The 13,474-nt window shown below is 47.0% G+C and overlaps 1 protein-coding gene and 1 long non-coding RNA gene across 3 annotated transcripts in view; one reads left to right on the top strand and one right to left on the bottom strand.

Moving 5' to 3' along the window:
• Positions 1-13,474, top strand: part of RGS22 (regulator of G protein signaling 22) — a 1,652,097-nt gene that overhangs the window by 405,692 nt on the left and 1,232,931 nt on the right. For both annotated transcript variants that reach the window (XM_078686958.1, XM_078686959.1), the window contains exon 8: positions 12,710-13,286. In XM_078686958.1, coding sequence (XP_078543084.1) covers positions 12,710-13,286 — 577 coding nt within the window. The remainder of the gene's footprint in view (positions 1-12,709; positions 13,287-13,474) is intronic.
• The window catches only part of LOC144828619 (uncharacterized), a 389,822-nt gene that overhangs the window by 286,647 nt on the left and 89,701 nt on the right, over positions 1-13,474 (bottom strand). The gene's annotated exons all lie outside the window — the stretch shown is intronic.

The following is a 13,474-nucleotide window of genomic DNA, read 5'->3' on the forward strand; positions in this document are numbered from 1 at the left end:
GTGGCGTTTAAGATATGAATAGATCTGGTAGCGTCGGGATGGTGTGTGCATGCCCCTCACATTCCACATACATATTTTAATAGCAGACATTACGGTTCTTCAGCAATTCTCCTCCCCCAGCCCTCCCACCATCCTCCCGTGGGCCCCACAGTTCTCATCGAGCAGATGGTCCCTTCAATACTTATCGGAAGTATATCCACTTCTTCACACCACTTCATCGAAATAGGGGGGGGGGGTAAGAAACATGGCTAATGGAACAATGAGCCATTGAACGTGATGAACATATAGAATACCAAAAGGTCGGATGCCAAACGTGCTCCCGTCCATACTCTCGAGGAGAGCAACAAAGTCTAAATCTAAGGGGTTTGCTGTGCGGTGCGCACTATAACAGTGATTTTAAGTCAACAAAGTCATTGTATGAAGGCCCCCCGCCTTCCCGGGAGGTATATGCCAGTCTAAACCACACTTTGCAATACAGGGAACCATTCGCACATGTATTAAACACCATACTTTTCGGGTCCCAAGCGGCCGGCTGCCAGGTAAGTCACCTCCGGACTCGTGTGCTGGTCGCACGCAGGTCTCTGGGCCGTCCCCGAGTCGTGCGCCCACTGGAGAGGTATCGGGTGTGCGCCTGCTCCTCAGATTGCAGTCAGTGTCTAGTTGGCCACTTGCTGCTATGAACGTCTCTTGCGTTTGTGGCATCGCGGCCCAGTCAATCCTACACTCCGTGGCCGCTGGGGCACTCCTCAGTAAGTGTCTCTGGGGTGACGTATCCTATGGCGCAATCAGCTTATGTAATCAGCTGTTTGAGGCGTGACGTCCGGTCGTTCCTCCGAGACCTTGGATTATGGTACGCCATAGATGGCTTCATCGTCGCTGGGGAGGTCCCGTGGACTGCCGCTTCGCTCTGCAGAGGGGATCGGCTGAGTTCAATCACCAGGCGAAGAGCGTCCTGTTTCTCCTGCTGTGTGGCATCCGCCGGGGGGTGGCGTCCCCGCCGCTCCCCGCGCACTGGTCTGCGATCTCTGGCGGGGTCTGCGTCTCCTCCGGTTGCCTCCGGATTGGCGTCGGGTAGCGGGGCCTGCGGCTGCCCTGGGGTCCGTATCCGTGCCACTGTCCAGCCATGCCTCCACTTCGGCTGGGTCAGTAAAGAAGTGAGTCCGTTCGCCAGCCACAACTCTCAGTTTCGCGGGAAACAGCAGAGAATATTGCAGGCCCAGCTGCCGCAGGCGTCTTTTCACCGCTAGGAAGGAGTGTCTTTGTCTCTGTACTTGCACCGTGTAATCCGGAAAGAACATTACTGACGTATTCTCAATCCGTACCTCTTGAAGTTTGCGTGTTTCGCGTAGGATGGAGTCTCTGTCTCTGTAGTTCAGTATGCGGAGCAGCATGGGTCTCGTGTTGGAGCCCGTTGCTAAGGGCCATGTAGGAACTCTGTGAGCACGTTCCACTACGAAGTGCGGCGAGAGCGACCCCTCCGGCAGTATTTCCTTCAGCCACCGTTCCATGTGCTCCTCCGGACTCCTTCCTTCCCATTTCTCCGGAACCCCAACCAGTCGCACGTTGTTCCTTCGTGCCCTACCTTCCGCATCCTCGGCTCTGTCTTCCAGAAATTCCACCCTGTTCAGCAGGTCTTGCATTTGTTTATTCGATTGGCTGACTTGGGGCTGAAGCTCCTTCACGTCGCTTTCCAGGGACGTGGTGCGGTCCGCCAGTTTTTTATGATCCGCTCTCAGATGTGTGAGGTCTATGACTACACTATCGATTTTGGTGGCTAGGGAGGTGCGAGTGAGCTGGATGGATTCTTCTAGCCTTTCCATGGCTGCCAGCATAGTGTCCAGTTTGGCCGTTGTTGGATCCGGATCGGTGTTCTTTCCGGACTTGTCCATCTTGCCCTTAGAGCTTTCGCCTCCGGTCCCGGTCCGAGTCCTGGGTCCGTTAGATATCAGTGCCCCGGCGCGCGCTCAGCCACAGCAGCGAGACCTGCGACGACGCGGCCGCCGGAGGACGGGCCGGGGTGTGGACCTGTAGTATGGTGGGAGCCGGGTCAGCTACGTAATGTTTGTGGCCGGTAGGTGGGCAGTTGCCTGCTCCTCTGCCCCCGTGGCGGTGATCGGTAGTGCTCAGTGCCAGCTAGGCCGCTGTGCCGTCGCGTGTGAGTCGCGCAGCCCCGGAGCTCTCTCCCCAGGGGGGGTATGCGTATGTCGTCTGGCTTTGCAGGCCTCTGTTCGCTTCTCAGACGGCGCCGTGCCACGAGGCGCAGCCAGCAATGGGGGCGTCACGCACCTCGTATCTTCTCTCCCGTCCCGCCCGGCCTTCTCCCAGCTGCGGGTACCTGCGCACCCTCGCCGCACGCCAGCAGCAGGTGGGTGCTCTATCTCCGGCTGTACTCGCCGGCGCCCGCCTCCAGTCCGCGTCCCCGGCCTCAGCCGCCTGCGTCTCCCAGGCTGCCTCCGCTCACCTCTGCCTGCTCCGTAGTGTGGGCACCGTGATCTCCGTGGTCGGGGGACCGGCTTCGGGCTTCTGTGGTTGCCGGTTCCAGGCCCCTGGTCTCAGTGGGCCGCTCCTCCACACCTCGCCCCCTGTCCGCAGCGTTCCGGCGCGCGCGCCGCGTCCTTCCGTCGCCACTCCGCCGGGTCAGCGCCAAGTCTGGCAGCGCTCAGGAAACGGCACCCTCAGCTGGTTAGGTTCGGGTCTCGAGCATACAGCTCGCGCGGCAGTGTGCTCCGCCAGGGCCAGTCGCGGGCCGCACTTTTGGGCCTACCGCTCCCGCCGGAGGCTCGAGCTATCCTGTGCATACGCCGAGCCCGGAGGCGACGCGCGTGGCCGTTGCTCCACGAAAACTGCGGTGTGGTTTAGTGTCACCGATTGCTGCCAGAATCGGTGGGGCACTCGATTATGGTGTCCCGCTGCAGCGCCTGTGGTTACCGGTCGGCTACAGGTGTTAGTTCACCAGATAATTTCGCCGGGAAGGGGAGCTCGGCGCGGAGCTCTACCCGAAGGCGTCCATTGCAATCGCGTACGTAGCCACCTACACAGGGTACATAGATGACCTATTTTTGATCTGGAACAACAGCAGGTCCTCTTTAGAGGAAGCACTAAACCTTCTGAATACCCGAGATGACCGCATTCAACTCACCTGGATAATTGATGAAACATCTATCAATTTCCTCGATGTCAACATTACCAAAACTGAGGATGGTTTTCGTACTGACCTTTACCGAAAGCCCACAGACCGCAACAATACGTTGCATTATACGAGCTTCCACCAAGGAGCACTAAAGAAACATTTGCCATACTCACAAATGCTACGTGTTAAACGCATCGTATCAGATCCACACACAGCAAAACTACGTCTTAACCACATCGATGCTCGATGAGTTCCAGCCCTGTGCTGGAATATGCAAAAACCCATTATTCATGACGAGCTGGGCTCGTCATGAGCGTGCTGGGAGGCTACTGCATGACGAGCCCAGCTCGTCATGAGTGTGGAAGGGGTTAAGGAAATGAGTAAACGATTCACCGCAAGAGGTTACACAGAAGCACTCCTTACTGAAACCATGAACCGCGTGGAATCCACTGCGAGAGCAGAGACCTTGAAGCCCACCATTAAACCTCTGGAAAATAAAATGGTGCTAGTATCAAAATTCTCCACTTCAAGCACGATGTACAAAAAAATCATATTAAAACACTGGTCAATCCTACAAGTCGAATCTGACTTTAATGAGATTTTCAAAGCTCCTCCAATCTTTGCTTACACGCGAGACAAAAACCTTAAAGAAATATTGACCAAACCTTGTGCTACGACAACTTCTCGAAAAGGAACTCGCCCTTGCTTAAACTGCAACAACTGCAATTGCATCATTAAAGGTAATTCCATCACGCACCCCATGAGAGGCAACATTATTAAACTTCAAGTAGATGCAACCTGTGACTCCACCAACCTCATTTACCTTTTGAAATGCCCATGGGGCAAAATAAATGTGGGAAAAACTGAACGCAAAATCAAAGTGCGTATTAACGAACATAAATCTAACATCCGGACTAGAAATGATAAGTCCAGTGTAGCCGCCCATTTCATTGAACAAAAGCACAACGTGGCCCAACTCAAGTTCCTTGTATTGGAAATCATCCAGAAGGTGGAAGGTAGAGACAATTGTAAATTTCTCCTACAGAGAGAAATGTCATGGATTTATCGATTACAGTCAATGAAGCCACATGGTCTTAATGACCGGACTGAATTTAGTTGCTATCTGTAATGCAGTTTGTTGGTTATCTATATACCTATTGTTGAATCCATAACAATATGTTCCCGTATTGATGTTACTATACTGTATGTTTACACACGCTCCTTGGTCATCCCTCCATATATCAACATATAGCAGCAGTCTAATCTTGATCCAGTTCACTACATTATGTGCATTTCCTGTTTGTATTTACAGTTTTATCCCCTCACATACTAGCATACAGTAACAGAGTAGTTTTGATCCAGTGCCTACATTTATTAGTGTATGCTCGAAACATTTTCAAAAGTTCATAACATTACGTGCATTTTCTGTTTGTATATACTCTCTTCATTGTCCTTCTTTTACCTTTAGTCCAACAGACCACACGTTAGTCCATCATCTATCTTTAGTATACATCACCATAGCCTATCACTTGCACGTTTATTCGTATATCAATAAGCAGTCGCCTGCCGGCGGTTTTCACCGGGGTGATACACTGATTGAAGACGGTCCCTTGGAGTTAATCGAACAGTTTCCACTAGCCCGAGTAAGTGAGGCGAGAACACCACGTTTCGTTGTTAACGGGAGTTTCGCTCCATTATTTCACTTCGTGATATTAATTGTTGTTTTTTACCGTTTTCACAGACCGACGTAATCATTGGTCTTTCAGGGCCCACGCCGTGAGTTTTAAAGGCGTTTCTCAACACGCAATACCGATAAGCACACCAGCTTGTTATATTTAAGTCCCCACACGGAATGCCGATATCGCGCTACCATCGCGCTCTGCATGGCAGCTTTTTCACTCGTGAGATCACCGCCTGTCTCGAGTAGATTGGCGTCACTTTGCACACTGCATGTCAGCATTTTTACTCATTAAATCACTGATTGACACGAGCACCTTGTCGCTATTCAGCCACATCCACTGCGCAATATTATTGTTGCTTTATCCACTGCTAGTATACATTGATATGCCACCACGTTCATCACGCAGCATGTTTGTTGCACATCAGCATAACCACGTAGCATGTTAGTAGCATAGTAGCATGCTCACTTAGGCACTTAACTGCTTCCAGTAACTAGACATATTATTTAGGGATGATACACCTATTTCTTACGTTACCCTAACAGGCTACTCAATCTTCTTCATTCTTTGTAGATACCCCTTGACAAAGGGCTCTGCCCGAAATGCATAGGGAGTGGAACTCATTTACCTGTATATACCATGCCTTTTGAAGATCTCATCACCTTGATATGATGTTAATATCAAACAACTTTCTCATGGAATAAATTGACAAATCATTGCCATGAACTTCATTGGAGTCTAAATTTATTTTGGAACCCTAAGGTGTGCCTCCAACCAGGGATGCACTCACGTCTATGCGTGCACACAACCTTATTGAATTTCTTTAAAGACCATGGCACTTCGATAATAGCACCTTTTTGAAGCATAAAGGAGATTTCCTCCTTGACAATCTCCTGATGTTCCACTGAAAGAAACAAAGGTTTGTGTGTGTGTTTGACAGGGAAGATCTACAAAGTCTATTTTGAAACCCTGAACTGTCTCGAGAACCCACGGTTCTTGAGTTAAAGATTTCCAAACATGCTAAAAATGTTTGAGTCTTCCTCTGACCTTGGGAGGGGAAGAAGAGAGAGAAAGACTTACTTGGAGGGTTGCTGTTGGGAGTTCCACGGGAGGAGAAACCTCTGTTGCGGGAACCTCTGCCTCTTTGTGGGTAGAACTGGCGGTTGGAAGGGTAGAAACCTCTACCTGAAGCTCCTCTGCCTCTGGAGGACGTGAAGGACCGGTAGTAGCCACGGCCGGAAGAACAGCCCCTTGTGCGAACTGATCCTCAAGTTAATCCCTATAGGTGTTATCTTGGAAGCTAATTAACTCTCATTACTCAAATGTGGCACCTGCAGTAGTACTATCGAGAGTGTCTTTTCCTTTCTATGTAATCTTATTGGAGGCTGACATGTAGACAAAACTTTATTTTCACATTAGGAGGAAACCTCTTCCACCGCAGTCTGACGCCACTTGGTTTTGCACTGTGGCCTCTAATTTTATGAGCTATGTTCATCTAAACATACCTATCGTCCTGTTTTGAAATCTTCAAAAATACAGTTGAAGAGTCACCGTCCTTTCAGTGTCTATTAGATCTTCAAATGGAAAATATTCACTATTTAATGCATTCAGAATAGAATTGACCACTTGACCTGCCAAGAAATATAAATCGTTAACATAGCAGTCCCAAGCTAAGAAATCTGCTCACTATGCCTGTTATGAAGACATTTCTTCACAGCTGATGTAAGGTTTTGTTAGCACTTTGAAAACTTTCTTTCTTTCTAGACTTTTGTTCTCTTGATGAACTGCTGACCTCAAAATATCTTGCGGCATTCCAACTGACCTTCAAATCTTGTGGAACTGGAGTGTTAACTGTTACATCCACGCAGTGAGTTTACCTGAGGCGACAAGTTTTGAGAACAATACGACCCCATACCATATAGATAGGCAGTCAAACTCTCAAATCCACACTTGGCGTGCAGCTGGGCGTCTGCTAGACCTAGACTTTGTCAGCATTGTTGTGGTTAGGATTCTTTCTCATATACCTCATTGAAACCACATGTTGGAAGAAATTCCAGATTGGCGGTCTGTTCAGTGGTTACTGGCTGAAGTTCCCAATTCAAGATGGAGTTAAATCTTCTCCATAGTGTCAGATCCTGATTGAACTGCATATAAAGGAGGCATTTAAGAATGATGGCTATATTTAAATGCAGTTGTTTCCTTTATTAGGCCAAGATAGGCATTTTCGGCAGATTCGCACGCTGAAGCGGCTAGATTCACTCGTGCTGTCCTGAAACTGCTTTTTAACCTTCACTTGATGACCTGCATCGCTGCTAGCGCTCGCTGCACTTGGAATTAATAATGAACCTTCTTTGACACATGTTTTATAAGTTGCACATATTTCGTTTTTAAACTGTTGCACATAAACTGTCTGCAAATAGGATTTTAAACAAATACCTCCTGAGTTGCTCACCTGACTCTCCCCGGTCCACTGCAGCTTGGTAGCTGATTGAGTGGAGGGAGAACATCACGCCGGAAACACTCACTTCTGGGAGGCTAACAGACAGACGCCATTTTCAGAGTTGGCGGTCTAGTCTGAGCGCAAAGGCACTTCCAGGATCTGCATGTAAGAGCGGGATGGCGCCAACGTGCAGCGGGTGCGCCGCTGGCGCGCGAAGGAGCGCCTAAGGCAAGCCCTTCTGTGCCCTTCTGTGCCCGTCCGTGCCTGCCCGGGACCAGGGGCCAGGAACCCTGCCCACACCACCCGGGACCCTCCAAAAAGGTATACATACACAAAAACAGATCTCCAGGCACTGAATACAGGTGTCCACCCCACCTGCCTGCACTCTAGGAGTACGAACAATCCCCTGATGTGTCCCATCTGTGTAGTCACAGGCAATACCAAGCCTCTACAGAGAAAGGTCACAGGAGAAAATTTAGACTACTCTAACCACTGGAAGATGGGACTAATCAACTGTAGATCCCTCCCAAAACATGCAATCGATATTAAGCTCCTAATAGAGGAGGAAGAGCTTGAGGCCCTGTTCTTGACAGAAACTTGGCTATGTGACAGTTCAAGCCCAGACATTGTAAATGCCCTCACCCAGGGCTTTGAAATCTATCGCAGCAACAGCGTTGGTGCGATAGGAGGTGGCATTGCTTTTATTTGCAAATCCCATTTTGCCTGTGCCATCACCCCCCTAAACATAGCGAAATGTGAGGCGCTCACTTTCAGACTGTCCCTCACTCATGAATGCTCCTTCTCAGGATGCCTTATCTATAGGCCACGAGGGACATGTACACAGTTCCTGGAAGCCACTTCAGACATTCTAGCTAGTCTGATAATCGAGAAAAGCACCTTCACTGTACTAGCGGACTTTAACATCCTCTTGGACAAACACGCTAACCCCTCAACAACGAGATGCCTAGCCAACCTAGACTCAGTACAGCTTACTCAGCTTGTACATCTGCCCACTCACGAAAAAGGCCACATTCTGGACCCTATCTTTTCAAACGACCCCATACTGGAAACACTCGACCCCATCCGGATGCCATGGACAGAGCACTTCCTCGTCCCTATCTGGTTCCTAAAACCCAATCTCACAGAACTAAAAAATATAAGCCCAGTCCTAGGAAGCAAATGGCCAAGGCAGGTCCCGCAGAATGGGTCACAGACCTTGTCATCAGCTCCACCAGAATCCATAGATCTAGAAGAAGCCCATAAAAATTGGTCATCTTGGATAAAAGGATCCATAGACCGTAATTTCAGGAATTCAGGCCCAATAAAACCAAAAAACACTAACGGATCTTCTTGCTTTAGTTCTGAGCTGGTCACCCCAAAAAACACCTGTAAAAAGCTTGAACAAAGTTGGAGAAAAACCTATGACCCTGAGCTCAGAATAGCCTACAAATCAGCCATTCATCAATACCACAAGAAAATCAGGAACGCTCAAGCGGCCTACTTTGAGAAAAAAAATTGAGAACTCCTCAAAGAAACTGTTTAAAATAGTAAAGTCTCTCTCCACAATCGACCCAGTTGCTAACATGCCCCAAGGCTCAAAAGAGAGATGCAATGAGCTAGCCTCATTCTTCAAAAGTCAGGTGGAAAAAATCTACAAATCACTACACATCAACACAAGCCTGACTTCAACATCCACCGATGCCCCCACATCCTCCATAGAACGTCACAAGACCACAGAATTGCCCCCGCCCCTTCCGGCTCTGTATTCTTTCCCCAAACTGAGCGAGGATCAGGTTGGCGCCCTGTTAGTAAACGTAAAATCAGGATCACCCTTAGACCCAGCACCCCTGCACATTCTTTCACAAGGGGGGGAAAGTATTCTTACCCAACTCTCCCACCTCATCTACTTATCCCTCAAAAGTGGCACAGTACCCAAAGAGTGGAAACATGCCATTGTGAAACCCCTTCTTAAAAAACCCCAACTCGACCCCGCCTCACTGGCCAACTACCGTCCGATCTCACTGCTACCCATCTTGGGCAAAATTGCGGAAAAAACATGTGGATAAGACAGTTTCACAATTTCTGGAGGACAATATAATCATACACCAAACACAGATGGGATTCCGACCAAGACAAAGCAAGGAATCAGCCCTACTTGTTGTCACCGAAAAACTAAAAGCCACCCTAGGTCAGGGAAGAGCCGCAGCACTCATGCTCCTGGATCTCAGCGCCGCCTTCGATACAGTTGATCACGAGGTACTGATAAGCAGACTCACCGACATTGGAATCAAAGGCAAAGCCAACAAATGGCTAGCCTTCTTCCTGAATGGGAGAACATTCCAATGCATGGAGGCTGGAATCTTCTCAGACGCCCTCGCAGCCCCATCGGGGGTTTCCTCAAGGATCCTCCCTGAGTCCAACCCTCTTTAAAATTTACTTGAGCCCACTGGCCCATACAGTACAGGAGTTCGGCCTCTCCATCGTGTCATACGCCGATGACACACAACGAGTGGTATCAATCTCAGAATCCATCAACTCGGACCACAGGCATCTTGCCCCTTGCCTGGAACAAATCGGGTCCTGGGTGGCAGAGTGCAGCCTTGAATTAAATGGACATAAAACAGAGATCATGATCCTAGGCAGTATCTTCAGTCCACGCTCAGAGATCCCCTGGCCAGCAAAATAGGGTTCCCCCACCCAAAACCTGTATTAAAAACTTAGGAATGTGGCTGGACCAGAATCTAACGGTGGAGACCCAATCAAAAAAACTGGTCGAACATCTGCTTTGGGATGCTTCGAACGATTAGAAAAATATTGGGCCTGCTCCCAGAAAAATCAAGGAAGACAGTGGTTCAAGCCTTCGTGGTGTCAAGGATTGACTACGGGAACTCATTATATCTTGGTTCCCCCAAAAGTGTCACAGACAGGCTGCAAACAGTTCAGAATGCGGAAGCCCGACTATTCCTTAAAATACCCAAACACCAGTCAGTAAGGGCCTCCCTCAGGGATCTACACTGGCTTCCGGTCAATGCCAGAATTAAATTCAAATCCCTCTGTCTGGCGCACAGAGCTATGCAAGGGAAAGGCACCGCGCTAGTACGAGACCTGATCTCCCAGTACTCTCCACGCCAGCATCTCAGGTCAGGATCAAAGTTCCTGATGAACACCTCAAGAATCAAGAGATCGAGATGGGGTGGAAGGTCATTCAAAACCTGGTTCCCAAGCTATGGAACAGTATCGACCCAGAGCTGCAGATGATCGAGAACGACACAACCCTCAAAAAGAGACTAAAACATGGCTGTTCCCCGGAAATATCTGCTGAAATACATAGCACTGGGATGCCTAAGGGTAGCCATGCGCTCTATAAATCCCTAAACCTAAACCTATTTATTGCTGCATTCGTCACACACCCTGCTACTACTTTTGTCCCTGATATTGCTCTTTACAGCCAGACTATCTTTGGATTTCTTCTCACAGTCAAGTGCTATGGGGCTCTTCTCTCTGTCCTCATGTAAGGGAGGATGTGGTACCCTGCTAATCTTATTTTGCAGAAGTCATCATCTTCAATCAATAAATGCACATTACCAAGGAGTTTCTTTGCCCTTTGTGGTTTTTGCCTCCTAACTGGGACCATCTTACGGAGACACTTGACACCTTACTTTCCAGTACAGACTGGCACTGTGGCTCCTGGAGGAGTCGCACCTTTCTCCGTCAGCCAAGAAAGAAACTTGACAATGTCAAGGACTGCATGCTGTGATGGTCTAATGTAGGCCAAGAGGGCTGAAACCCTTGCCAGATTTTCAGGTTATCACTTGCTATATAAATGATGGCCATTTAGATTCACTAAATGTACATTTATATTATAAGCATAATCGCAAAGTCCAGTACTTCTGGGCCTCCTTTGGATCCCGCTGGTGTAGGAGAACTAAAGCGATTCAATCTCACTGACTTGATTAGATGTTTTTGGTCTTTCGTAGTGATAAAGTAGTTGGGTACACTCTTCTCTTTTCATCATTATGTGGGATTTTTATTTAAATTTATTGGTAGCTTTCAAGTTTTCTTTTTAACTTCATTCACCCCAGCAGAATAAACATATCAAAGACAGGACAGGAAAACAGCACTCAAATTACATCTGAAGTTACCAGATTATACAGACAGCTTTTTGTTGCATAGGCTATCTTTAGCACAGCAATTTGCAACCAGCCTATCTGTAGATAGTTTGTTGAACAAGGTGATGCTCTACTTGAATGTACATAAATGGACCCTTACTTGCTAGACTAAATGCTTATTCCCTGACGAGGAGGGTCCCACTGTAGTGTTCCTAGTCAACTGTCTTGTGGCAGAAATCTGTTGCCCTAGACGTCTACTTACTCTTTCTGCAGTCATTACTCACTACATCTGATTAGAGCGTGAGTTCTCTGGAGGGACAATAAACCCTCTCTGGGAAATTTTAATACATTCATTAGTCCCTTCATTAATTCCTTATTTTCACTTTCCCAGTGGTGAGATTTTAAAGGCCCCTTGCCTACCACCTGTTACTTTTATATGACAATAAGGGAAAGTCTACTTACCTATAATGATAGATCTCTATTATGGATAATCAAATTCATATCTAAGTTAAACTTACTTCTTTTTGTCAGAGAAGGGACAGTGACCTACTTCATAGCTCCAAATAGAATTTAAATGTAAGGCATTTTGAGCAACCTTTTCCTCTCTGGTTTGAAGAATGCACAGTTCTGATTCCTGCGAAAAGTTATTAATGCGTGTTTTCCTTTTTTAATGTGAAAATTGTTTCATGTTAATCCTTTCATTTCAAAACAATTATTTGCCATTCTGTATGAATATGAAACACATAAAGAAGAACTATTAAAGTAAATGATAATTGTTTCCTAACATGTCATAACACACTTACAAAGCAGTCTTTGGAAGCTAGTAGAAGTCCAAGAAGGTGATGAAAAGGTAAAAATAAAGTGCCAGTTTAATATCTGCTAAAGCAGTAGGAAGTTGATAATTTGATTGTGGTTAAGGGGCAAGTTGTTCTTAGGTTCAGTCACTAAAATGGCAAACAATTTTAGCTCTTTGCTGCATACTTAATTGGCTGGAATGTGTGAATTAGAGGATTTGAATAATGCAAAGGATGCATAGTACATATGTTATTATGTGTAGGGAGTCTTGCTGCGAAGACCTGTAAATTAAAGAAAGGATTTAACTCATTACTTATATGTGACCTATGCTAACTTTCAGCACCATTCCCAGCAATATCGAGAGGTGTCTGGTCTACCTAGAAATGTTCAAGGTAGGAGATTACGTTCTTAAGACTTGTGATTGGTAAAGTCATGCTTCCAGGCACTTTGGATTGCCTAGGTCGCCTTTTTATTCATTGAATGTCCTTTTAATAGCCATGTGTACCAGTCCTTTTTTTCTGAGTCCGTTACAATGATTGTTTCTGATTGCATGCAGGAATTCCAATGCAAAATGCCAGTCTTACAGCAGGAGCTGCAGATGTTCAAAAAAGAAAAGATAAAGAGGAATATTCTGCTTCCGTTGCTACCTGCCCATCACCATCCACTAATCGAGTTTATCTGGAAGTGACTTGTGACACAGACAACAATGAACATAGAGTTCCAGTGTTTGGGTCCTTGGAGGAGTTTGCAGCTTTTTATATTGACCGTCTGATTAAAAATGCAGTTGCAATGCTAACTGGAGAGCCTCCTGTGGCCACTGATGATGGAGTGGATATTTACAATTTGTCTGAGGTGATCATTCAAAGTTTACCATCCAGTGCAGCTTCAACGATAAGCTCCACATCTTCTGAAGCAGATGTTGAGGAAGACGGTATGAGCTCTGAATCTGAAATTGAAGACACAGAATGTGGAGTTGGGTGGCAACTCAGTCACAGTCCAAATAACATACGCAGCAGAAAACTATTTGAAAAGTTCAAGTCCTTTCTGAAAGGAACATCAGGGGAGAACCATTGGTTACTTTGGCTGGATATTGAAAGGTTAAAGGCATTAAAGGACATCGGAAGACAGGTCAGGTAATTAATATTACAAATTTCTCAGTGTATTCCGACAATAGCTGTGTTTTGAGCACCTAGTATTTGAGCTCGTCATCTTACAATATTACAAACGATTCCTGAGCCATTTAGATTCACTGTATATTTCATTTTCAGATATGTCTTGCATAGCTGCCCAGTTTCCCAGGTCCATGTATGTTGCTCCTGTT

This window comes from Lissotriton helveticus, chromosome 4_1 (genome assembly GCF_964261635.1).
Source record: "Lissotriton helveticus chromosome 4_1, aLisHel1.1, whole genome shotgun sequence".
Classification (NCBI taxonomy): Eukaryota; Metazoa; Chordata; class Amphibia; order Caudata; family Salamandridae; genus Lissotriton; species Lissotriton helveticus.